The sequence below is a fragment of the Camelina sativa genome, chromosome 8 (genome assembly GCF_030686135.1).
Source record: "Camelina sativa cultivar CO46 ecotype springtype chromosome 8, ASM3068613v1".
NCBI classification, from domain to species: Eukaryota; Viridiplantae; Streptophyta; class Magnoliopsida; order Brassicales; family Brassicaceae; genus Camelina; species Camelina sativa.
The window spans coordinates 11,085,187-11,110,441 of NC_141887.1; the positions used below are offsets into that span (position 1 = coordinate 11,085,187).

At 32.7% G+C, this 25,255-nt stretch overlaps 4 protein-coding genes and 1 long non-coding RNA gene across 10 annotated transcripts; 2 read left to right on the plus strand and 3 right to left on the minus strand.

Moving 5' to 3' along the window:
* Positions 1–6,988: 6,988 nt before the first annotated feature.
* LOC147939931 (uncharacterized) lies at positions 6,989–7,894 on the plus strand. Its single transcript, XM_087461084.1, has 2 exons — positions 6,989–7,111; positions 7,355–7,894. Exons 1-2 carry the CDS (start codon positions 6,989–6,991, stop codon positions 7,892–7,894), a joined length of 663 nt encoding a protein of 220 aa, XP_087317210.1.
* A 2,737-nt stretch (positions 7,895–10,631) lies between these two features.
* LOC104707016 (folate-binding protein 1) lies at positions 10,632–12,515 on the minus strand. 3 transcript variants are annotated; one of them, XM_087460681.1, is made up of 4 exons: positions 12,124–12,515; positions 11,432–11,802; positions 11,031–11,353; positions 10,632–10,946 (listed from the first exon to the last, which is right to left on the minus strand). In XM_087460681.1, exons 1-4 carry the CDS (start codon positions 12,203–12,205, stop codon positions 10,820–10,822), a joined length of 903 nt encoding a protein of 300 aa, XP_087316807.1. In that variant the 5' UTR covers positions 12,206–12,515; the 3' UTR covers positions 10,632–10,819. The 3 variants fall into 3 exon arrangements, with proteins under 3 accessions (XP_087316807.1, XP_087316808.1, XP_010421567.2); XM_087460682.1 differs by having other exon boundaries at positions 11,432–11,796; positions 12,124–12,454; XM_010423265.3 differs by having other exon boundaries at positions 11,432–11,816; positions 12,124–12,357.
* Positions 12,507–13,879, minus strand: LOC104707017 (uncharacterized). Its single transcript, XM_019228665.2, has 2 exons — positions 13,742–13,879; positions 12,507–13,080 (listed from the first exon to the last, which is right to left on the minus strand). Exon 2 carries the CDS (start codon positions 13,078–13,080, stop codon positions 12,736–12,738), a length of 345 nt encoding a protein of 114 aa, XP_019084210.1. The 5' UTR covers positions 13,742–13,879; the 3' UTR covers positions 12,507–12,735.
* Positions 13,880–16,122: 2,243 nt separating this feature from the next.
* Positions 16,123–17,516, minus strand: LOC147939932 (uncharacterized). Its single transcript, XR_015563327.1, has 2 exons — positions 17,377–17,516; positions 16,123–16,408 (listed from the first exon to the last, which is right to left on the minus strand). It is a non-coding gene; the product is annotated as an uncharacterized LOC147939932 (long non-coding RNA).
* On the plus strand, positions 16,739–22,061 carry LOC104707019 (protein DETOXIFICATION 26). Of its 4 annotated transcripts, none has more exons than XM_087460683.1 (11): positions 16,739–16,871; positions 16,953–17,601; positions 18,805–19,162; positions 19,229–19,516; positions 20,010–20,263; positions 20,369–20,455; positions 20,606–20,662; positions 20,821–21,059; positions 21,134–21,252; positions 21,467–21,556; positions 21,866–22,061. In XM_087460683.1, exons 4-11 carry the CDS (start codon positions 19,235–19,237, stop codon positions 21,920–21,922), a joined length of 1,185 nt encoding a protein of 394 aa, XP_087316809.1. In that variant the 5' UTR covers positions 16,739–16,871; positions 16,953–17,601; positions 18,805–19,162; positions 19,229–19,234; the 3' UTR covers positions 21,923–22,061. The 4 variants fall into 4 exon arrangements, 3 of the variants coding, with proteins under 3 accessions (XP_087316809.1, XP_010421569.2, XP_010421570.2); XM_010423267.3 differs by having other exon boundaries at positions 18,805–19,154; XR_015563326.1 differs by lacking the exon at positions 20,606–20,662 and having other exon boundaries at positions 18,805–19,154.
* Positions 22,062–25,255: the final 3,194 nt, after the last annotated feature.

Genomic DNA, 25,255 nt, shown 5'->3' on the forward strand with positions numbered 1-25,255 from the left:
TCGAACTGATCAAACCGTCTGCAACCAGTGTCGACCAACACCACATGTGGTGTCGATCGACACCCTAACCAAACTACCAAAAAAATGGTTTGCGGGTGTTACAATTTCAATGGATGATCGACTCATTGATGTATTTGTTTCCCTTAATAATATTTCTTTTTATTTGTCCTGTATTTATGGACACCCTGTTCAAAGCAAAAGAAAACATTTATGGGAACATTTGGAAACTTTATCTCACACTCGTGATGAGGCTTGGTTCCTTCAAGGTGATTTCAATGAGATCATATCTAATCATGAAAAACAAGGAGGTCCTCTTCGTGATGAATGAACCTTTAGGGATTTCCGGCATATGATTTCCATGTGTGATTTAGTGGATATACGATCATGAGGCGATAGTTTCTCTTGGGTAGGCGAAAGATATTCCCACACAGTGAAATGTTGTCTTGACATGGCAATGTCTAATACTGCTGGAGTTGCCAGCTTTCCAAATGCAGAGGCTCATTTTCTTGAGTTTGGCGGTTCTGACCATAAACCGGTCCTATTACGGCTGAATATCACTCAACCATCTCATAGAAGAGTCTTCCAATTTGACAAAAGACTATGTGATATTCCAAAATTTAAGGAGATAGTTCAACAAAGCTGGTTAAAAGATGATGAGAATACAGAGATTTCAATCACACGAAGAATTAGCCGCTGTCGTCAAGCTATGGCACACCTGAAGCACCAGTCCAATCTCAATTCTGATATTCGAATACGGTCAATCCAACAAGAACTCAATATTGCAATGGAGAGTCTGAATAGAATTGATCGCTCACGAATACCAGACCTACAAAATGAACTCACCAAAGCATACACTGATGAAGAAATTTATTGGAAACAACTAAGCAAAAATCAATGGGTGGCAGAAGGAGATAGGAACACAAAATTTTTCCATGCCTGTGCAAAAACTAGAGCCTCTCAAAATACTATAAATTCCATAGCTGATGCTAATGGGAATATCTATATTGGTGCTTCTGAGATTGGTGATCATGCAGAAAAATATTATGCAGAAATATTTACCTCATCTGGACATCATGTGTCCCCACAAGATTTTAACGACTTTGTCCCAACTGTAACAGCGGAAACAAATACTGAGTTGATAAAAGAATTCTCAGTCAAAGAGATATATGAAGCTGTTTGTTTAATTGGAGATGATAGAGCCCCAGGTCCTGATGGATTAACAGCTCGATTCTATAAACAATGATGGGATACAGTGGGAAACCATGTTATTCAGGAAGTACGATCTTTTTTTGAAACTTCTACAATGAAACCAAGCATTAATTATACAAATATTTGTATGGTACCAAAGATTGATCATCCTGAGACACTTTCAGATTACCATCCAATAGCTTTATGCAATGTACTATACAAAATCATATCAAAGTGGCTAGTCAAACGGCTTAAAACACACCTCAATGTTATAGTGTCTGACGCGCAAGCTGCTTTCATTCCGGGCAGAGTAATCCAAGATAATGTTCTTATCTCACATGAGGTAATGCACGCATTGAAGGCTCGGAAAAGAGTATCACAAACATACATGGCTGTTAAAACCAATGTAAGCAAGGCTTATGACAGAGTAGAATGGAACTTCCTGGAAACAACAATGAGATTGTTTGGTTTTTGTGATAGATGGATCAATTGGATCATGTCTGTGGTAAAATCTGTTAAATATTCGGTGTTAATAAATGGAGTCCCACATGGTTTCATACACCCAACCAGAGGAATTCGACAAGGAGATCCACTATCACCATACCTCTTTATCCTCTGCTCTGATATATTAAGCCATCTGATAAGTTCTACATCTCGAGATGGTGATATTAAAGGTGTTTGCATTGGCAATGGCGTACCAAGAATAACACACCTACAATTTGCTAATGACTCCCTCTTCTTCTGTCAAGCAAATAGAAGGAACTGCCATGCCTTAAAGAATGTTTTTGATGTTTATGAGTACTATTCAGGCCAAAAAATTAATGCAGATAAGTCCACAATAACTTTTGGTTCATGAGTATACGGTTTAACACAAATTTTCCTAAAAAACCTTTTGGGCATACCAAACCATGGTGGCGGTGGAAAGTACTTGGGGTTGCCTGAACAATTTGGTCGTAAAAAGAAAGAAATGTTTGAATACATCTTGGAGCGTGTAAAGAAAAGAACATCAACATGGAGTGCAAGATATCTTTCACCGGCTGGTAAAGAAATCATGCTTAAATCTGTTGCTTTATCAATGCCGACCTATGCAATGTCTTGTTTTAAGTTACCTAAGGGAGTTACTTTAGAAATTGAATCACTACTCCTTAACTTTTGGTGGGAGAAAAGAGATCATCACCGGGGTATACCTTGGGTTGCATGGAGCAAATTACAACTTTCAAAATCAGATGGAGGTTTGGGATTTAGAGACTTGGACAAATTTAATGACGCACTGCTTGCAAAATAAGCATGGCGAATTATACAAAACCCAAACTCATTGCTTGCTCGCATTATGAAAGCCAGGTACTTTAGAGATGAATCAACATTAGATGCAAAACCATGGAAAAACCAATCATATGGGTGGTCTTCACTTTTAATTGGTCTGAATCTTATCAAAAAGGGTTCACGGTTTATCATAGGAAACGGCAAATCTATTAGAGTAGGAATGGATAATGTTATTGAATCTCATCCTCCACGACCTATAACACCATCTACTGGCATCCAAAACAATGCAATTGAAGCTTTCATAATCAAAAATGGCTTATGTCGGTCTTGGGATTCACAAGAAATCTCAGAAATGATTGTTCTAGAGGATAGGGAACCTCTCAAGCAAATATTCCTCTCAATGGTGGAAAAGATGATAAACTTATTTGGCACTATACACCATCCGGTGACTTTACGGTCAATCCATCAGGACCTATCCACCATCCGGTGAAACTCAACGTGATTCCGAAAATTAAACATTTCCTTTGGCGCGTAGTCACCAAAGCCATTCCGACCACATCGAGACTAATCTCACGAGGTATGAACATTGATCCATTATGTCAAAGGTGTAATCAAGAAGAAGAAACTATCCTCCATGCTCTGTTTACCTGTCCTTTCGCAAAGATGACTTGGCGTATGACAGATGGTTTATTATTTAACCGTTTTCAACTAGTCCAAGATGCAGAAACACTTATTGCAACCATAATCCAATATTCGTCAAACCAGGAGCCACACAACTTGATTTCCTTACTACCTTTTTGGACCCCATGGAGGATTTGGAAAGCAAGAAATAATAAAGTCTTCAATGGTTTCAGAGAAAGTGCCTCTAAAACAATTTTGTTGGCTAAAGCAGAAACAAATAGCTGGATTCATATTCTTATCAACTCACTAGGCCCAAAGCAAAACTTGATCCATTCTAATCGATCATCATGGATCCCACCTGAACAAACCTTTGTGAAATGTAATTTTGATTCAAGTTTCAACAATCAAAGTTTAACGACAACAGGTGGATGGATTATCCGAAATGTTCATAGCATACCATTGGGATGGGGAGCGGCAATTTTGGACCAGGCAGCATCACCACTAGTTGCAGAATCGAAAGCTCTTTTATTGGCAATGCAACAAACTTGGATAAGGGGTTATACAGATGTAATATTTGAGGGAGACTGCGAAGTGTTGATTAAGGCTCTAACCGGACAAACTAGATATGCAGCTATAACAAATATCTCTTTTAATTCAATTACATCTGGGCAGCAAAGTTTAAAAGTAACTATTTTACGTTTACAAAAAGAAAGCACAATAATGTTGCTCATTGTTTAGCTAAGAAAGGCAGTCTTGTAATAGATTATTATGCAGAGTGTATAACAATACCTCAATGGCTTTATGAAACTCTTTATATTGATCAAGGTTAAGTAATATAAAGTTTCTTTTGCGAAAAAAAAATAATAATAATAATTATTGTGATTGTAATCATTTGTTACTCAAACTCAGCTGTGTCATTTAAATTTCAGAGATCATATAATCTCTAAAAATCTATTAAAATAGGTTTGTAGATTTTTATGGAATTAAAAATTTAATGTGTAGAGTTGTTTTTGGAAAAATTGAAATGTATAGATGTTGCCAAGCTATTTATGGCAATAAATGTATCAAATTAGGTCGATTTAACTAGTTCCATTAAATGAGTTTCTAGGAATTGTTATTTTAGGAAAATAGCTAGGGGTTAATGTTGTGAATAAAACAAATTAAATAAGCAAAACTTAAAGGGCATAACACAAAATGTACTTCAAAAATCAGATTTTCCTAGTTATTATCTAGGATTTAACCCGCGGTACACGGCGGAATAATCTTTTATATATAATATAATTTAGTTTTTATAGTTTTTAGTTTGATATTAAAATTAAAATTTTGATTTTGATTTTTTTTTAATTTGACCTGTAATATATGTGTAATTTAGTAATTTAAACTGTAGTACATGGATTTAATTTATTATATATGTGTAATATATGATTTCAAATTATTAGTGTTTTTAGATTTAATCTATGGTAAATGACTACATGTGTAATTTTTTAAACTGGTGGTACATTGCAAAATAATATTTTATTTATATATATAATAATTTAGTTACCTTTTAATTGTATGATTTAGATGTTTAGTGTTTTTTAGATTAAACATGTGGTACATATGTAATTGAATATATAAAAAGGATAAAAACAAATCTATGTATATGGAACTAAAGCCAATACTAAGAATGGGCTAATGTCGATTATGATTAGTTCAACCAAGTTTTCTTTTCACTTTAGTGATATTTTACAGTAAAAATTATTTAAGAATATATGTAGTTATAATTAATAAATAATAATTAATATGATTTTGATATTATGCTAATCAAAATAATTTGTGAAGAGAGAGAGAGAGAAATAGTAACAATCCAAAAGAAATATATATTAATTGTGATTTAGATTGGTTGATATATTTAGTTCCAATCTTTATTTTAATTCGGAATTTTCACTATGATATGACTATTTTTTCTTATTCTAAATTAAAAAAATTATGTATTCTAAATTTATTTTTAAAAATCATTATCGGTATAGATGCAGATTTTTGAGATCTTTTAATTCTAGTTGTGTTGTTTTAATCTTAATAACTAATATTAATTATGATAATTCTTGTTTTGTAAATAATTAAATAGAAAAATAATGATACATTATTAAAGAGACTATGCTTATTTTGTGGTTTATATAAGGACAATTCCTTTTCAAATAATAGACAACCGTAAAACTTAGTGAAAAGGCAAATACAATTTTAAAATTTTTGCCTTTTTGGTTAGTATGTTATGGTTAGTATGTTTGGTTGTTATAATAATTGGTAGATTATAAAACGAACAAAATAAGATGTACTGCTGAAAAAAAAACGAAACAGAAAACTTAATTCTATTGATATAATAAGCAAAACTATATACATCATGATAGAACATGGATTCATCTCTTAAAGATGAGAGTGACTTACTTACAACGAATATTAAATAACATCAAAAGCAAAAGAAAAAAAATAAAGAAACACAAAACCGTTTTCATAGATTACTGTAATGTTTACTGAAAAAAAAAAATACTACTGTAAGGTTTCTTTGCTGGTTGTAAGTATGTTTGGTGCATTCTCCTTTAGGTAGTGAGAGATTATTTATAGTGTTTTAAAAATGCATTAGGTGTGATATAGAATTAAGACTAAATTGGTGAGCAAGCAAAAAATCATTTAAAATGTCATGAAGGATCTTTCAAAACGTGACAGATTAAAGGTATATTTATGGAATATACCATTTATTAGTTTTATATGTTAAAATTTAAATTTACTTTCCATTTAGTTTTATATATTGATTTTGTGTACCATAGAAATCGGAAATGAATATTGGATTAACATAATTATTATGATAGCATTAAACGATTAAATCTATATTTGAAGTATTAGGAATATTATTCGATTTTAATGGACTGTCGATTTTACATATTTTAGTTTTTATTATTTTAGAAAACTTTCTAGGGATTAACTTTGTAAAATTTAAGTTATGTACTCATTTAAAGAGAGATTTCAGCCATCAATGTTTTATTAAAACAAAAATTTCTTCGGTCAATATTTACTTTACAAATAAGATATATAGACAATTAAATATTTGTCTTGGTGGTGTCATTATGGACGTCTTTGGAAATATGAATTTAATAGGCTGATAATTATGCACTCGACTTTAGTACCATCGAATGTGATCGAATGTGAAGGATTATGTACTTAAAGGGCATAACACAACAATAAAAATTGATTTAATATGTCTAATATTCTTATATTAGTTCCATTAATTGAGTTAAGTAGAACTGTTTATTTTATGAAAATTTGTAAGGATTAATTAAGTAGAAATATTATTTTAGGAAATTCTGTAGGGGTTAATGTTGCAAATAAACAAATAAAATAAAATAAACTTCAAGAGTATAAATGAAAATATACTTCAAAAATGTTAATATAGATAAAGTGTGGCGTTTGATTGACTCCCCTCGCTCCTTATTAGCCAAGGTATATAGAGCACGGTAGTTTCCAACCACAGGTTTCTTTGATGCAAAAGTGGGCTATTGACCTTCATATACCTGGCGTAGCATCTTATTTGGCCGTGAATTGTTAGAACGTGGTGTTTTGAAATCTGTTGATGATGGTAAGGATACTAGCGTATGGTTAGATAAATGGATTTTTGATAAAACACCAAGGCGACCTTTCAATAAGGAAATGACAATCGATCTTCTCCTTATGGTGTCCTCTTTAATCACTTCTGAGGGTAGTTGGAATGTGTCAAAGCTACAGGAACTTTTTCCTCCTGAGGATGTTGTTCGCCTACGATCATTTTTCGGCGCAGCACTTACAATATATGGGTGTACAATAATAACGGCAAGTACTCGGTCAAGAGTGGGAACTGGCTACTCTCTCGAGAGAGACTGAGCTCACTAATCCTATCACGAAGAATATGACAGCGTTGAACAGAACGAAAGAGAAGATCCACATGTTTTTATGGCGAGCTTTATCTGGGGCACTCGCAGTGGCGGACTGTATGCGGAGTCATGGGCTACAAGTTAATCCTCTTTGTCAAGTTTGTCAAACCGCAGAGGAAACCATCTGTCATACTCTCTTTGGTTGTTCGCTAGCTGACAGAGTTTGGAGGGCAACTACATTACCCTTTCCAGCTCACGGTTTTCTGAACTCTATTGCCGAAAATATTGAGTATATGTTTAAAATGATGATCAAGCCTAGAGTACCGGAACAAACACGGGTAGCTATACCATGGATTCTATGGGGCATCTAGAAAGCTAGGAATGAATTCGTTTTTTCACAGCGTGATCCAAATCACCATATCTTGGTTGCTACTGCGTTGGAAACTTCGGAAGAATGGATAAAGCAGCAACATCTGATCGGTTTAGCGGAAAACAATGAAGTGCAGAGAGGGAGAAGTGTCATACAACGATGGTCTAGACCGGCTCCGGGTCACCTTAAATGTAATCTTCACTCATCTTGGGTGAATGATTCTTCGTTTTGTGGTGGGGCTTGGTTGTTACGGGATCATGAGGGGAATGTGTTATATCACGCTAGAGATGCTTTCTTGCCAAGATCAAACAGGATTTCTGCAGAACTGAGTTGTGTCACATGGTGCTTACAAAGTCTACATGCCCTTCATATTACTTCTTGGGAGATTTGGTTGGACTGTCATGCTGCATTGGACGCGATTAAAACGCCTGAGGAATGGCCAAGGTACCGTTCTGAACTTAACAACATTACTAGAGGAATATGGGTGATGGGAGAGCTCTCTTTTAAGCTCTCTTCACCGAAAGCCAATGAGTTGGCTAGGGCGATTGCCTCTAGTGTCACCAAGGAGTGACGGTTACAGTCATATCTTGCTCTCGGCGGTCCAGCATGGCTCCATGATAGAATTGAGAATGAACGACGAGGCTGAGTTATTACATTAGCTCTGTTTTGTTTCATTTGGTTTTTACAATTTGTTTTATTTTGGGTGACTATTCTGTACGTACTTTCATATTATTTCATTGATTTATTGGAAATGAGTTAAAAAAAATTGTTTAAAATAAAATTAGATAGTATAAAACGTATTATAATTAATTATTATATCTAACCAAATTGTTTTACTTTTAGCCAAATAACCTTTTCACAAAATTAAATGCATTTTCTTATTTTCAAAAAATTGTTACGGGATGGGATGTTAATGCTTGCAATCTCCTATAATTACGTAGCTACCATATTGATTATAATCGGGTTAATAGGAGTTTATATTCCAAAGACACAATCAAAATTAACATTCCATATATATTCTAATCGGATTTATAGGAGAATATTCCAATACAAAAATCAATATTTAACGTAACTAATGAATTCTCCATAACTATACACTAGGTTTTACCCCGTGGTAAACCACGAGTCTATTATTTTGTTGATATGATATTGTAATAGTTTAAAGGTGCTTTTAACCGATGGTGAATTGCATATATATATATATATATATACAGTTAACGGTTGTAGGTAGAGTTTTGTAGAAACTTTTGATTCGCAAGTTGAGAATATACATTTTACAATTTGTTAGTTCTGATTTAGGAATGAATATTTTGGCATATTTTTATTATGATTCTCAATTGATATTATTGGATTAATAGTGTACATTTAAAGCTAATAAGATCTTATCAAATATGTAATCGTTTATTAAATGCAAATTAGATATTTCCTAAGATGTATTCATCTTGAATTAGTTGCTATATTATAAGGATGTGAGGATGTGATTACATAATTTGGGATATCAATTCTTTTTGTCAAACTCGGCCCTAAAATTCGGCATGCAAATTAGTTTTTTCCTAAGATACAATGAGCATTAACTGGCATTAATTGGATATAAATAAGTATGCTACGAATTAAAAATTAGCCCAAAATATTCGGCAATCTTAAGGAGGATTCAGATAATTGAATCGGTTATAATTTTAGTTAAAACCTCGACCCGAAGTTGGCAAAAAGTGATTGCACCCTATTGTACTCCAAAAATGTATTTTGAGCTCTATATGTGGATATACTTGTTTCGTTACAAATATCCTAAGACAATTTTTAATATATATCCGTTTATAAAAATTCAAATCATATTATATGCTAAAAAAATCTAAAATTTTATTAACTTTATACATTAAATAGTAATTAAAATAATTAAATATAAGATTAAATATAAATGAAAAAAGAATTATATTTTAATCTAACATATTGATTTAAATTAGATAGATATATTTTAGGAAATTAATATTATCAAATAAGAAAATGATTGTGTTTGGTTGTAAGGATTGTAGAGAATTTAGTTGAGACTTGTTTGGGTACAAAGATAAGAGAGGATGGCACAAAAATGTACTCCAAAAATGTTAAGATAGATACATCAATAGTATAAATATCCAAAACTATTTGAAACTACAATTATGCCGTGTAAGTATACGGTGTGAATCTAAAACCGAGTAACTATACGGTGAAAATATCAATAATTGAATGTATGTAGTGACTATGTTGGTTTTCATGAATTGCACAAATTTAATGTGAAAAGAGTCAATGATTTTGGTCGTGGAGTTTGATTGGTTAACAAGTTGTGTGGTAGTCTAAAAAAGAGATTTTGAATGATTATTCAGTGGAAGAATGTGAGGAAGCTGATGAAGAAGAGAAAGAAAAATAGTAAAAATTTATGATTTTTATTAGATTTGAATTTTTAAAAGAGTATAACGTGTGAGTATAACGTTATATATTTTATATTTTTAAATTTTTTGTGTTTTAAATAAAAAATTTGTCTTAATAGTAATTTAAAGGTGTAATCAAGCGTTGAATCCATGAACATCATCCTCGACAATTTTAAATTTTTCAGATTCCCCAAATTGTCTATAGAGACTACCGCCATAGAAGAAAACTCCACACCGATTACAAATTCGCCAACGGTCTCTACATCATTAGAGGGCTCCCCCAATCCACCGTATCAAGAACATTGTCACCATTTGCATATTCTTCTTTATACACGTACACTCCTCTTAGCTTTGTGTCAGATGGTCCATTGAATATGGGGAGAGAAGAAGCAAAACTTAGAATCATTGGAGCATCCTCCCATGTGAGTTTTTCTCCCGCCACTGCTGTGAGAAGGGCCGATTACCCAGAGCCAGAAGATTTTGGGCCATTAAAATCTGAAAAACAATTAAGATCTAACATTAAAGATCTGAAAAACAATTAAGATCTTCCCTGAAAACCCTGATTTTAAGGTAAGCAAGAAAGGATCCGAACATTATTACTTCTCATCACAAAACTAGATCAAACCCCTAGAATATAGATCTTATGCAATAAGGAGTAACTGTTGAGTATAAGTGTATGTATAATATTCTTCCAACTACGAATAAACATGATGATTATATATTTTATATTTTAATTAGACTCAACCAGACGTTATATAGACATTCTTAAATTTTGATATCATATTTAATATATTTAACATAAATATTTTAATAACAAATAACGTTACTGTTAAGAGTGTCACAAACATTTTTGCATATCGTCAAAATTCCGCATTTGTCCATCTTTAATCCTTGGCAAAGGTTTGATTTTCTTGTCCCTAATTTTATCAGTATAAAAAGACAGAACAGTACAACACAGTTCTTGACGCATTTGGCAAAATTTCACTTGAGACAAGACTTTGATAACAGTTAATTCCTGGCTTTTACAAACTACTGCCACAAAATATATATCCTTACATAAGCTTAATCAGAGCTTGTTCATTGGTGAAAAGAAGTCAACTTTGAACTGTTCTTCTATTTATAGCTGCACTATATGAATCCCCGTTCGTGTTCCCACCCAATCTTCTAGCAGTCCTCTGAATCGCAGCTAGCCGCTGCTTCTGATTACGGTTATTAGATTGCCTGAAGCACCTAGAGCAAGTGTTAGTATGTTGAAATGTTACCGTAAAGACTTAAAATTGAAGAGAGAAGCAAGAAAGGTGAGACCTGATCAAGAACATTCCCGCTACTAGAAACGACATTCCCAAAGAAATTTTCTGAATCGTCGTCATTTCACGAACCCATTGGAGAAGATCTTTAAAACATGACAAAGTCTCAGTCTTCAAAGGCGTCTCCTTTCTCGAGTCTCTGGACCATGATTCCACCACTGATTCTAGACTCGCTTTGCTTCCGTAGCATGGTTTTTCTCTAGAATCACCATTTGCTTGGACAGCAAAACCAGCTGCTTCACAAAAGGCTGTGCCATTGGACTCCCAATTTGAGGCCTTAACGCAGATGATGTTGTCGTTTACTCCACAAGGGCCAATCACCTAAGCACACATATTTGAAAACCATTAGATCCCAAAAATCCAGAGGTTACACAATCTTCCAAACGAGAACTTTCTTACCCGCGTAAGTGCATTACTGGCAAAGTATGCGTCTTTGCAAGCTTCAAAGACTCTGTCACAAAACGAGGCGCAAATGCGAGGAGGACCCGGTTGAATTCCAACATTTGGGTTACAGATTGAACACTCCAATAACTCGAACAACTGCAAGCATTCTTGACTAGCTTCTCCATAAGTAGCCAAGTTTCTAACAGCTACGAAAGCCGGGTTTGTCTGAACAGAAGAGCAACAAGTCCTTTTACGAAACACCCGGCACAGAGTAAGATCCTTGGATCCTCTACCAACAGATTTAGGAGGCTTTCCTTCTGATTCATATGGCGGAAACCGCCCTCCTTTAGAAACACATACACCTTTTAAATCCTGTTTCACTGCACCTGAAAACATTGTTCTACACCCATTCATTCTTAAGCAAGTTTAACCACCAACAACGAGCGTCTCACTCAAATTGAACAGCTTTTGATAAGTTTGTATTCCAAAGTTCCATCTCTTTTCAATGATATAACAATCCCAACACTAAGCTAGCATTTCTAATTGATGTATTATGCATCAGACGAGTCAAGATGGTCCACCAAACAACAAAAACGAATGAAAGATTGAAACTTTGAGTAATAGAATCCAATATCCTCCGAACCCATTTCTAGAATCTAACAAAACAGATCAGATGAACAAAAAGAACCCTGAGATTTGATACTAACCTGACGAAAAGGAGATCAGGAGATGAAGAAACAAGATCGGACTCTGAATCAGAAACAATCTCTTCGTTAAACACCTTCCCATCTCTCTCTCTCTCTCTCTCTCTCTCTCTCTCTCGCTCAACTAGACTGATCTAAATTAAGCTCGAAGCAAAAGACAAAAGACAAAGACAAAGTACTCGTGAGTTAAGGTTCTACAAGTCTTGCCCGAGACCGAGAGGAAGAGTATTACGGGTCGACCCGAATACCCAATTGCACAGACTCCGTCAAATTGGGTTCAAGAACAGAATCTCACTTTATTGATTAATCAAAATCTCTCTTTTATCGTCACTTTGGGACCCGTTAGAATAATCATGTCAAGAAAACACCATTAATAAATCACACTATACTATCAGAAACTAAATAATTTTTTAATTAATCTATTTTATTTCAATAGTCAAAAAACTCATAAGTTATAACATTCATTATCTTTAAGAAAAAAAATTTCTCCTTGAGCAAGAAACATGGATTTGATTGTGGCACCAATCTAATCTCAATCTGCCCCATTAACCGGAAAAAGAAACGACAATGTTCTGAATTAACAAGATGAAACTGATTCAGATTATTGAACAATCCTCAAAGCAACTTGACGCCAGCTTCTCTTACGGAATCGATGACAGCCTTGACTTTACCGTGATACCTCTGCTCTTTCTTCATCTGGATAGTAATAGCTGGAATATCTTTCATCAAGAGTCTTTCCCCAAGAATCTTACCAATCTTTGCAGCAGCAGCAACGTCGCGTGTGATGTCCATTGTTTCCCTCAGTGCTTTCTCCTGCGAGCTAGCTGAGCAAGCTACTGTAGCTGTTGGTGAGTGGATGACTTGTGCGTGAACAAACTTGTTTGTGAAGTGCATTTTCAGCACGTAAGGTTTGAGGTAGTCGAAGAGACGTGGTGGCCTTACTGCCGGTGGAATCACCATCTGAGAAATAAAGGATTAAACCCTTTTAAAAGTGAGATTCTAAATCAAACATTTTTAAAGGGCTTTCACAGAACAATGAAATCAAACTCTTTATAACTTTCACAAACGCATCAATCAGCCCATGACCAAAATTCAAAATTTGGAATCCGTAAATGATGTAATCGAAATTGCATTCATACAGAAAGATCATATAAGCATAGACAACTCCAATAGATGATATAACATAATATCAAGAAATGAACATCCCATCCAAAGCCAAATCCTTGTAAGTAAATAGTATCAGAGAACCCCTTCCTTATGAGTGATGTAACTAAAACTCGTTTGTTAATTCAAACCAAACGCAAAAAATACAAGAATCAAAATCCTAATTAAGCCAAACAGCATTTCTGATTTATCTCTCAGACATTTCATCAAACACCTGGTGGGTGGATAACAATTTGTGATTTAAACCCACAAACATTAACTAAAACACGAGAGAACCTGCATCTAAAAGCTAGAATCGGTTCTATCTAAGTTCATCAGTTACATTTCCAGGAAAACTAAGACTAAACCAAAGTAGAGAAGATAAATTAAAATCTCTTCATTTGCATCTCTTATGGGATGAAATCCAAAAATTGAACAGTAACCAAAGCTCATTCTGCGGAACACGGTAATGGCGTACCTGTAGCTGTGGAGGAAGATGGAACTGTATGCAGCGATCTCTTGATCTTTGAAAGAGAAGAAGACGAAGAAGAAGATACCTTTAGGGCTTTTTTTGGCTTTGTGATTCAGGGCTTTTTCTGATAATGAATTAACAGACGTGACCTCGATTTATTTGTTTAATTGAAATAAACCCCTAAACTTTCAGATTTGTTTTTAAAATCCAGAATATTTGTAATGGGGTTAGTTTGAACGTATTTTACAAAGGATTTTTCTAATGGGCCGAAAGCCTCTGGCGCGTTTTTCCCGACTTAAAAAGAAAACATATAAACTTTTTTTTTTTTTTTTTTTTTTTCTTAAAAAATTGGAACAGAGATTTTTTATGCCCATGCTTTTTGATATGATGAGGACAATCTTCTGAATCTCGTTCCATGTAGACGTCCCAAAGGCACACTTTGAGATTAATGGTCATCACTTACTAATTGAGTCTAATTCACTTACATTCCATTACAAGAAGAAACTCATCTACTGTATTTGGTTTTGCAAATTGTAAACGGTTTCTTTACTAATGGTGATTAACAAACATTACGTTTTTAACTCATTACGTTCTTAATTCAACCACATGTTTTATTATCATTCAATCTAATTAATAATCTCTTCAATTATTTTCAATTCCGAATTGTTCTGTTTGAAAATTACCAATCAATACCTAAAAAGTTGATCGCATTGATTTCCAACCAAACTTAGTACACTGGCACTATCTTTCCTTGTCATTTTAGCTGTAGTCTGTTTTGTTTTATTTTATTCATATTTATTTTGGTCTCCCTTCTTGTTCCAAAAGCAGCAAACAACAACAACCACAAATGATTTTTTTCTCTCAAAAGCATAATTACAAATTTATATGGTAGTCGTTACCTAGTATGCAGGTAAAAAAAAACCCAAGTTATATAGTATCGTGTAAGCCATGCAGCCCCGTCTTAAACAAATATGGGACCTCTGTCAAATTTTAAAAAAACCTAAAAACCTTTAATAATTTTTTTTTTGAAAAAATTGGACCCTTTTGCTTAAAGAAAATTTTTAATATTTGGGATGGACCCATGACATTTCCTACTCTGCCATGGGGTAGAGACGGCCCTGAAGCTATGACATCACAGTGTTCTACATAAAATAAAAGAAAAAAGATGGCTACCTACACCAAATATAATAGAATACATGATCACATATATTAGTTATATTATTGTATCTTCAACTACATGAACTATATGTATTACATGGTCATATGCATGAATTATATAACGTCTTGTGATCAACACCATAAACATAAAATCCAGTACACTAGTGGACTGACTCCGGCGAAGACCAACATTGACTCCGGCGTTGACTAAATTTTTTTTATTAAAAATAATTATTTTAAATCATTAATGGTTTTTCATGATTAAAAAAACATATTCAATTCAATATCTAAATTTTTTTACAATTCAATATTCATTCTTATAATTAGTTAATTTTTATTTTTAAATGTAAACTAATAATTAAATAAAAATTATTTATAATTATTTTCAAGATGTAATATAAAGGTATTTGCAAAAATACTCTTATTCTATACTTTTTTGCAAACATACCCTCAAATCAAATATATTGTTTTGCTAAAATCATTTTTTTGTATCTTTATCCTGTATATATTAGAAGTAAATATTGTGAGTTTATTTTGTTTTTGTTTACATGTTATTAAGAGTATCTAAATTTTATAGTAAAAGTATCTAAAATTTGTACAACACTTACCATGTAAACTTTAGAGTAAAGAGTCATATACTCAATCTTTTGCATATTATTTTTCTAATGAAAGTATCTGAATTTGATTTTATTGATTTTGTAGTATTTAAATAATCTGATTATCAATAATTATTAATGATTTTTATTTAACCATTACTTTAGCTTTAAAAATAAAATTAACTAATTATAAGAATGAATACATTAGATATATATATATATATATATATATATATATTAGATATTGAATTGAATAAGTTTTTTAATCAAGGAAAAAACAAAAATGTTTATATATAATATTTATTTTTTTGTTTTTTATTAGAAAAATAAAATAAAATATATTTTTTTTGGTCAACGCTAGAGTCAACGTCGGTCTTCGCTGGAGTCAGTTGACCAGTGTGCTGGATTTTATGTTTATAGTGTTAACCACATAACGTCATATAGTTCATGCATGTGACCATGTAATACATATACTTCGTGTAGTTGAAGATACAATAATATAATTGGTATGTGTGACCATGTATTCTATTATACTTCACGTGGTTGTTAGCCATCTTTTTTCCTAAAATAAAACCTTCAATAGTTTGGTTAGAAAAATTGAATATAGAGGACTTGAATGAAAGGGGACCAAAGGAAACTAAAACAATATATTTATTGCTTACTTACTTACCCGCTATCAAAAAAAATACGAGTGTTGGGAGGTGTGGCACGTGCCCCATGCTCTTTACGAATCTATATTAATATTTTCACAGCAATTTTGTGAAAGAAGGTTTGGTCTTCTAACATATTTACAGATATGCCATTATTATTTATTATTAAATTTATAAATAATTTTAATAATATTCTTTCTTTAAAAATCTTCTTATATTCATTATATCCACTTGATTACGAGTTTCCTTTCCAACGAGATTCGATTCTTCTGCAAACAAATAAAACAACATTCAATTATTTTCCGATATAGAAACAAAAATATCTTAACGATTTATACTAATTGATTTTGTAGCTTTCCTTTCAAAATGCATGGATTTTGCATTAACTAAAACACCGTAAAACACGCAATAATATCTTATAAACCATAATTCTATCCTAGCATATTTCATAAGCTCCTAACAAAAATTTATTCACCTTCCGAAATTGTGATATTTCCAAAGATATTACCTACTTGCTCACCAAGCTTATTTCTAAGCACTCACATAACACCCTATTTTCTCATTAACACTATAAATAGTTCTCTTTCACGGCAGCTCATAACAAAAGCAAAACCAAAAGCTTAGTTCCTATCAATTGTTTTGTTTCTTATACAATCTGTACTTATTTATTTTTGTTTATAACTATCGCAGATTCAAGATCCAAAAGCATTGTAATGGTCATGTCACAACAATGTAAGTATCTAGACTAAAGGTTTGGCTTATTCGTATATTCTATTAAACTATTATAATTTGTTTCTTGATTTTAATTTACAGGCTCCAAAACAAAAGACTATCAAGAAGACAACATAAGGCTGAAGATGTTTATTTTTAATGGCTATTATATTTTCTAAAGGATGTTTTTCGTTAGTCTTATTCTCAGTTCTAAAGGAAAGATGACATAAAGGTTTAATGATTGTGTGTATTCCACATGGTTAAGAACATAAGCTAATCTACAGAGTAAAGTACCTATGAATTTTTCATGTTAAAAGTATGATACAGTGAAGTGTATTTTTACCAACCTGCGATTAATTACAAAGCAAACAAATGATTCTTTACTTTATAAAGTACAAAATGAACCAGCATATTGTTTTGATTTGAAAGTGAATCTTATAATTGTCTTGAATCTGACAAACATAAATACCATGTTTGAATAGAAAACCCAAAACCATATAGTGAAAGGAGATTCGAAGTTGTTTACCTCTGTTACAGAGGCTCGGTATCGACTCCGGAGATTAATCTACAAAATTTGGATGAAGAATTTTTTGGTATCTATACAAACTGATGAAATTGTGCATGGATAAGCGATTTGGAAATCGAATCGACGAGAGGTAAGAGTCGAACGAAACAATGAAAGAAATCGCTGATTTGGATCTAGAGAGGCTTTCCTTTCTGATTTTTTTTTCATTCGGCGAATGTTTCAAAGGTAACTCACTTTTCCTTTTTTTTTCTTATTCATGTAATCACTTTTTTTTTGTAATAATAGTTATTTCCATGTGTTTAAATCTCTCTCTCTCTTTTTTTTTTTTTTTTTTTGACAACAGACTACTATATATCTCTTTTTTATGTTAAAAATGTACATATCAAATATTTTGCAGTTTCTAATCGATTTTTTTGGTTTCACGGTTTTGTGGTTTTTAGTTTTTATTTTTTTTACAATTGACTTTAGTTCTTGGGAAATAATCTTGAATGTGTACCACATGATAAATATATTACTAGAATACACATGTAGATGTAGCATGAGTTAAATTTTGAAAACACTAGAAAAAGTCCTATAATTTTAATACTAAGATTAAAAATCTGTAAAATCTTATAAATTTAAATATAAGATTATAAAAATTATCCTGGAGATTAAATTATAGAATAAAAGCCTTCCAAGATAAATGAATAAATTAATTATTAACTAATTTTATAAATTATATTATTGGCATATGAGTTTGGAATTTATTCACTTACATATTCTTTCCACATTTATATGTGCACTACATAGTGTTATACATACTACCTAGTAACATGATCTGTTTACTTTTACAACAACTAATTTTAATTAATCAAATTCCAAATGAAAACAATTAATTTGTATTTACATCAAAACAATAAAATTACTTATACTTCCCACATATTTCTAAATTATTATTATATATATATATATATATATATATATATATATATATAATACACTAATGTGTTCTACTGCAGGTCAAAACCTAGATAAACATTATAACATCTATATTAAAAGTCAAAAAAAATAATCATTTTATTAAAAATCATAAAAAAATTGTTATAAAAGAAAAAATTTGTTTCATGGTAAACTACATGATAAACCCAATAACTTTTTTATAATTATACAAGGTCAAAATTAATAAACAACCACAAAATAACAAACAAATATAATATAATTTTTCAATTTAAAAAATATAGTCTTGCGGTGTACCACGGGTTAAAATCTAGTAGTTGTTCAATTGTACTGCTTACCATATTGATTACTTAGTACATATATTTGGTGTAATGTGCTCCATGCTAAACCTAGAGATTAGGGTTCGATGCCCCATATTTATAGTTTTTGTTTTCATTTTGTTATTTTCTTCTCAATATTTTATATAGTGCCCCATACAATTTTTTTTTCTAGATCCGGCACATTTGGAGCTAGCAACTCCCATATTCTCATATTTAAGAGTCGTCCTTTCTCTTAAAAAAAGACGATCGGCGATGGAAAAGAAAGACGCCGGATCAAAAACAATAGAAGAAGCAACTGTTTCTCTCTTGAATGCGGCAGAGGAAGGTGGAGGAGTGAAGAGAGAAATATGGATAGAGACTAAGAAGCTATGGTATATTGTCGGACCGTCCATATTTACCGGACTCGCTACTTACTCGATCCTCATCATTACTCAAGCCTTCGGTGGCCATCTCGGTGATCTTGAACTCGCTGCCATCTCCATTATTAACAACTTCACACTCGGCTTCAACTACGGTTTACTCGTATATATGTGCGCACTATAAAACATTATTGGGGATTTGTATGTTGTTTAATATATGAGAAAATGTTTATGCAGCTTGGGATGGCGAGTGCGTTGGAGACATTATGCGGTCAGGCGTTTGGAGCGAGGAAATATTATATGTTGGGAGTATATATGCAGCGATATTGGATCATTCTTTTCTTATGTTGCATCTTACTTCTTCCTATGTACTTGTTCGCCACGCCTATTCTTAAGTTTATTGGTCAGAGTGACGATATTGCCGAGTTAACAGGGACCATTGCCCTTTCTGTCATCCCCGTTCACTTCGCCTTTGCCTTCTTTTTCCCTCTCAACAGATTCCTACAATGTCAGCGCAAGAACAAGGTATGTTACTAATTGGTCGTAAATTGTGGTCTTTGATTATTAACTTTGAAAACTATCATATGGGCCACACTGATATTGGTTCCAAACACAAAGCTTCACTTAATATAGAGTGAAAACCTTTATTTGAAGATTGGTAGTCTTCGGAATGCCATAAAAAATTAGGTTATCATACCAAAAAAAAAAGGACAAATGAAACGTGAGAAACTACGTTTTTATGATCTTTGTGAAGATTGATTACCGAACATAAGGGAAAATATAGATCGAATCGATCTCTATAAAATCTTTGTTAATCAAAACGTAAAATCGTAAACAACGTCTAAAACCTTATAAACCCATAAAACATTGTGATTTATAGAAAAAAAATAGTTAGATAATGAATAATTACAAAAAGATAAAAATAACAAATAACAAATAAGAATTATATTGTCTGAAGCTAGTACGTACTATAAAAACTAAATGTGTTTGATTGATCATTTTCATTATGTCTGAGTAGGTGGTTGCAATTTCAGCTGGAGTATCACTTGCGGCTCATATTCTCGTGTGCTGGTTCTTCGTGTATGGCTATAAACTCGGGATCGTAGGGACCATGGCTAGTGTGAACGTGCCATGGTGGCTGAACAACATCATCTTATTTGTGTACAGCACGCGTGGCGGTTGTACACTCACTTGGACTGGCTTCTCCTCCGAAGCTTTCACCGGACTTTTGGAATTCACAAAACTTTCTGTCTCTTCCGGAATCATGCTTTGGTACCATTCGTCAAACAAAATCCCATTTGTTTCACAATTTTTTTTTTAACAGTCAAATTATTTGAATCGGAAACAAGTTCTTACAACATTTTTTATCCGATATAGCTTAGAGAATTGGTACTATAAAATACTAATCTTGATGACCGGAAACCGAGTAAATGCTAAAATTGCGGTGGACTCCTTATCTATATGGTACGTTATTTTTCTTTTTTTTTTTTTTTTATAACCATCAGTATTGTTCTTGTTTGTGCTTTTAATTTGTTGGGAAATTTACTGTTTCTACCGAATAAATATACATTATAAACTAGTTGTTAACGTACGTACTGAACTTTGTATTTTTAGCATGTCGATAAATAGTTGGGAGCTGATGATTCCACTTGCATTCTTTGCGGGAACCGGGTAACTTTTAAGATTGCCATGTTACGTTCACCAATGTTTTGTTGACATACATTATATTATCATAATTACAAGTTCATAACTAAACTTGGGATTATATGCGCATAAATATCTTTAAAAGAATTAATATAGGTACAAATAAATAGTTATTGTGTTTACAGAATTCGAGTGGCAAACGAACTAGGAGCTGGTAATGGGAAAGGAGCAAGATTTGCAACGATCGTGTCCATCGTACTATCGTTGATTATCGGGTTATTCCTCACTGTGTTGGTAGTAATATTCCACGGCCAAATCGGTTCGTTCTTTTCTTCAAGTGAAGATGTCCTAAACGCAGTTGATAACCTTTCTGGTCTCTTAGCCTTCACTATTCTTCTCAACAGTGTGCAACCAGTTCTTTCCGGTACGCCTCAATTATTTTCACAAACCGGGTCAACAGAAGTAGTGTTGACTTTTTGACATTTTGATTTGATTTAGGTGTTGCGGTTGGTTCGGGTTGGCAATCTTACGTCGCATATATAAATCTGGGATGCTACTACCTTATCGGGCTTCCGTTTGGGATTACTATGGACTGGGTTTTCAAATTTGAAGTCAAGGTTTGCCACGTTTTCTCCGTTTATTTTTATTTACCTCAAAATTAAATTACATACTTTATACCAAACGTCGGCATTTAAACACAAAATATATTGATAATTTTTTATGCAGTCGGCAATTTTTTTTTATGTCAGCAAATTATGTATTTTTGTTTGATATTAATATTTGTGGCGATGAACTAATATACATATGTGTATGCCTTTGTAATGATGGTAGGGAATATGGGCCGGTATGATATTCGGAGGAACCGCAATTCAAACGTTGATATTAATAATCATCACTACAAGATGCGACTGGGATCATGAGGTAACAAGACGAATACTACAAAATATATTTTTCATTTTAACTCATAGTAATTAATTTTGAAGATTTTATAATCCATTTTTGCATAATTTGTAGTAGACTTTTAACAACAAAAAGCGCCTATATATATATATATATATGAATAAGAATATTATTTTTGTCAGACGTTATAATTTTACTAAGTTGATAACTTGAAATTTTTTTTTTGTTTACTGTCAAGGCTAGTATTTTGTTTTGTTACCTCTCTTCTTGATCTAGAGGGATTCTAATGTAGGGCAAAGAAGTAACTGTGTATTACTTTAAGCATTGCAGGCACATAAAGCAAGTATGCGCATTAAAAAATGGTCAGTACCTGACGCAAGAAACTGAAGTTGGTATTTTGATTATAATATAAAAATTATTTTTTTAGCATACGTTCAGTGAATTTAAATTGTCTTTTTCTGAGTAACAAACAAATATTCTATCTGAAGTTGGTATTTTGATTATAATATAAAATTATTTTCTAGCATATGTTCAATAAATTTGAATTGTCTTTTTCTGAGTAATAAACAAATATCCTATCATTTTAATCTCACATGATATGATTAATAATTGATTGAAATGGGCAACTACATCGATGTAATATCTTTGGTTCAGTTTTCTAAACCGAAACCGGATCGACGACCAAATTTGTTTTTGTTTTTCAAGTAAATAAATTATGCACACTTTCACTTCAGAAATTCCATAAGAAGTTATTTACATACAGAATCACTTCTCTCTGTCTTTATGAAATAAAGATTCAAGCACACAAAAAAAAAAATGACACGACATATTCCAAGACAAAAACCAAATTAAATCATTCAGCTATAGTATTTAATATTTATGTTCGTAGTGACTACTAGTGAGACGCCTCCGGCCTTACCATGTGTAAACCGGATCTTTCCACACCTAAGTGGATCAACCCAGTCAGTTATCAAATATTACGTACACAGACTTAGCCAAACCGACTCATTCGTCAATCCATTTGGATCATCAAACTTTACCCATTCGGAATCCCATGGCACCACCTCGTGTGTTGCCGTCTCGGTGTCGTCAAATGTTACCCATTCGATCTGAACCGGCCAATTCAACCATCTCCTCATCATCTTTGACCGTTGTCTGAACCGAATCGACGAATTCAACCATCTCCTTATTGTATTTTGCCGTCTTGGCCTTCAACATCTCAACCAAACACCAAAAATCTTCTGCAAGACGTCTGTAATGCCAGAAAAAACCCGCTCAAACTCTCCTTCCATTCTTCAAGTCTCACCAAAACTAGACTCAAAACGTTCAAACCGGAATCACCAGCTGGTTTACCACCCGGTTTAATTAATCTTTCACTCAACACTTGAAGCCGTACAACAATCAGCATCATAACCGCAAAGTAGTCTTGAATCACGAGCTCTCTGATCTCGTCCACGATCTTGTTTTGAAACATAGGTGAGCTCTCCTATGTTAATATTTTGCCTCTTGAATCTTCTTAATGATCATAAGCTTCATCTCTGATCCCAATATTGCTATCAATTCATTCTGAATTTTGTGATTGAGAAAATGGTATTGAGTTTTCTTCTCTTTGATATGTCTGATGAGCTCCCTTATCACTGGATAAAAATCTCCAAACATTTCAATAAAGCTAAGAAAATTCTCATGTTTATTCTCACCAATCTTATCATTGCTTCCACGGAAAGCTATATTGCATTTAGCCAAAGTCTTCACTAGTGCAAAATAATCTCAATAAAACTTCTCGCCAATGATTTTTCTCTTTCTTGATTTCTTCTTGTACACACTTATCAGTTGTTATATCCTTTTTTAATCTCAACTCTAATTCCATCCATTGGCTCATGCACACGAGGTGACCATGACTACTTTCATGTTGACCAAGCCTTCCTGCAACATTGTTCCAATCCATGAATCTTGTTCTTGTCAATTGAGAAGTATCTTTTTCCCCTGCGAACAGCTTGCAACAGAAACAATAGATTTTCTCTGACTTTTTTGAATAGATTAGCCAACGTCTATATTGTTTATCACCGTTCTTCATTGGCCTTTTGTAGAGTTTATGAGAAAAATGTCTACCATTGACATTTTTGGGAAACTTATAATCCTCATACGGTCGTGCTAGAGGACCTTTTCCAACCAAAAAAATCCCTCAACATTTGATCAATTTTTCCCCAATTTGCAAGATCCAAAGAATCCTCGTTGAAAGACAGACTATCTCCATGATTACCAACAACATCCTCATCATCTTTCTCAACCCTATTATTATTTGCTTATTGCTCTTCACTATGGATTCTAACCTCATTAACTTCTCCTTGCTTAGAAGTTCCCAGTGGTCATCATTTACTCTAACAACCTTATCAATTCTAGCATCCTCAGTTGTTACGTCACTGTGAGATTTTAGTTTTTTTTCAAATACCTGAACATAGAATTGGCTAGAGATTTTGTTAATTCTTCTTCTCTCTTCTTTCTTCGCTTTTTAGCTCCATCATCAAATCTTGATTTCATCTCTCTGAAATTGAAAAATATCTAAAATTATGAGTCTGTGATAATAAGAATATTACACAACGATTGCAAAGAAACAAAAAAGTTACGACACGTAACTATAAATATGTAAGAACTCTGAAATCAAATAACAATTTTGGAAATTTCTGATATTAAATCGATCGTTATCGTTCATGGTTGTATCTGAAAATTAATTAATCTAGTAGAAAAAGTAATACCAAATCACAAAGCTTGTTCTCTACGACTTTACTCTAAACTCTCTCTAGTTCTCTCTCGAAGATTCAAAATTGTACTTGTAAACTTATATTGGTTCTCAGCTGTTGGTCTTTATCTAGATCTCTAATAGGCCTTTTTAAGCATTACAAAAAAAAAAATAATAGACTTTATTTGGAAGCTCCATACGAATATATCATAAGAATATATGCCGGGCCTGAGATTATAATTTTAATTAATAGCAATTCAGGCCCAAAATAAATTTGGACCAGCCTTAATGAAGAAGATGCAACGCAATGAATCACAAAATCAGCCTTCAAACTTATGGGCTGTGTGGACAAATTCATTAATCCCTCCACATGTAAAAACATTTGTTTTGTGTAAGCTAACGAAAAGATCAAGTCAATATGATCAATCACTTAAACAGTCTCTTTTTTTTTCTTTTTTTTTTTTTTTTTTTCTATTTTCTGGTTTTTTTTTTCTTCGTAGAATTTAGTTTTCATCACAAGACGTCAAAATTGTACCTCGAATGTGTGTTTTTTATTTTATGTCTCCACAAGTACATGACAATATCACTTACGTAACTTATACAGTATGTATTTAATAAACTGTTACTGAGCACAGAGACATAGTGGCAAAGTGAGTGAAAGTGAGAAAAGTCCCCCGCTTTCTTTGGCAACCCTTTCTTCTTTTTACCATACACACATTTACACGCATGCATACATTCTTATAACTATGACGTAACCAAATCCTTTATTCAAATATATTATTATTACACTCTCTCCTCGTGTTACTTTTGTTTTCAAACGTATATCAAGGTTACTTTATCCATTTATACATCTAAATTCTGGAATGTATTACAAAAAAAATATTTTAAAAAGAAAACAGATTTTGTCTGTCAGAGTTAACAGCTAGTCTTGAAACTTGAATATGCCGATATCATTGTAAACTAAAAATGTTCTATTAAATATA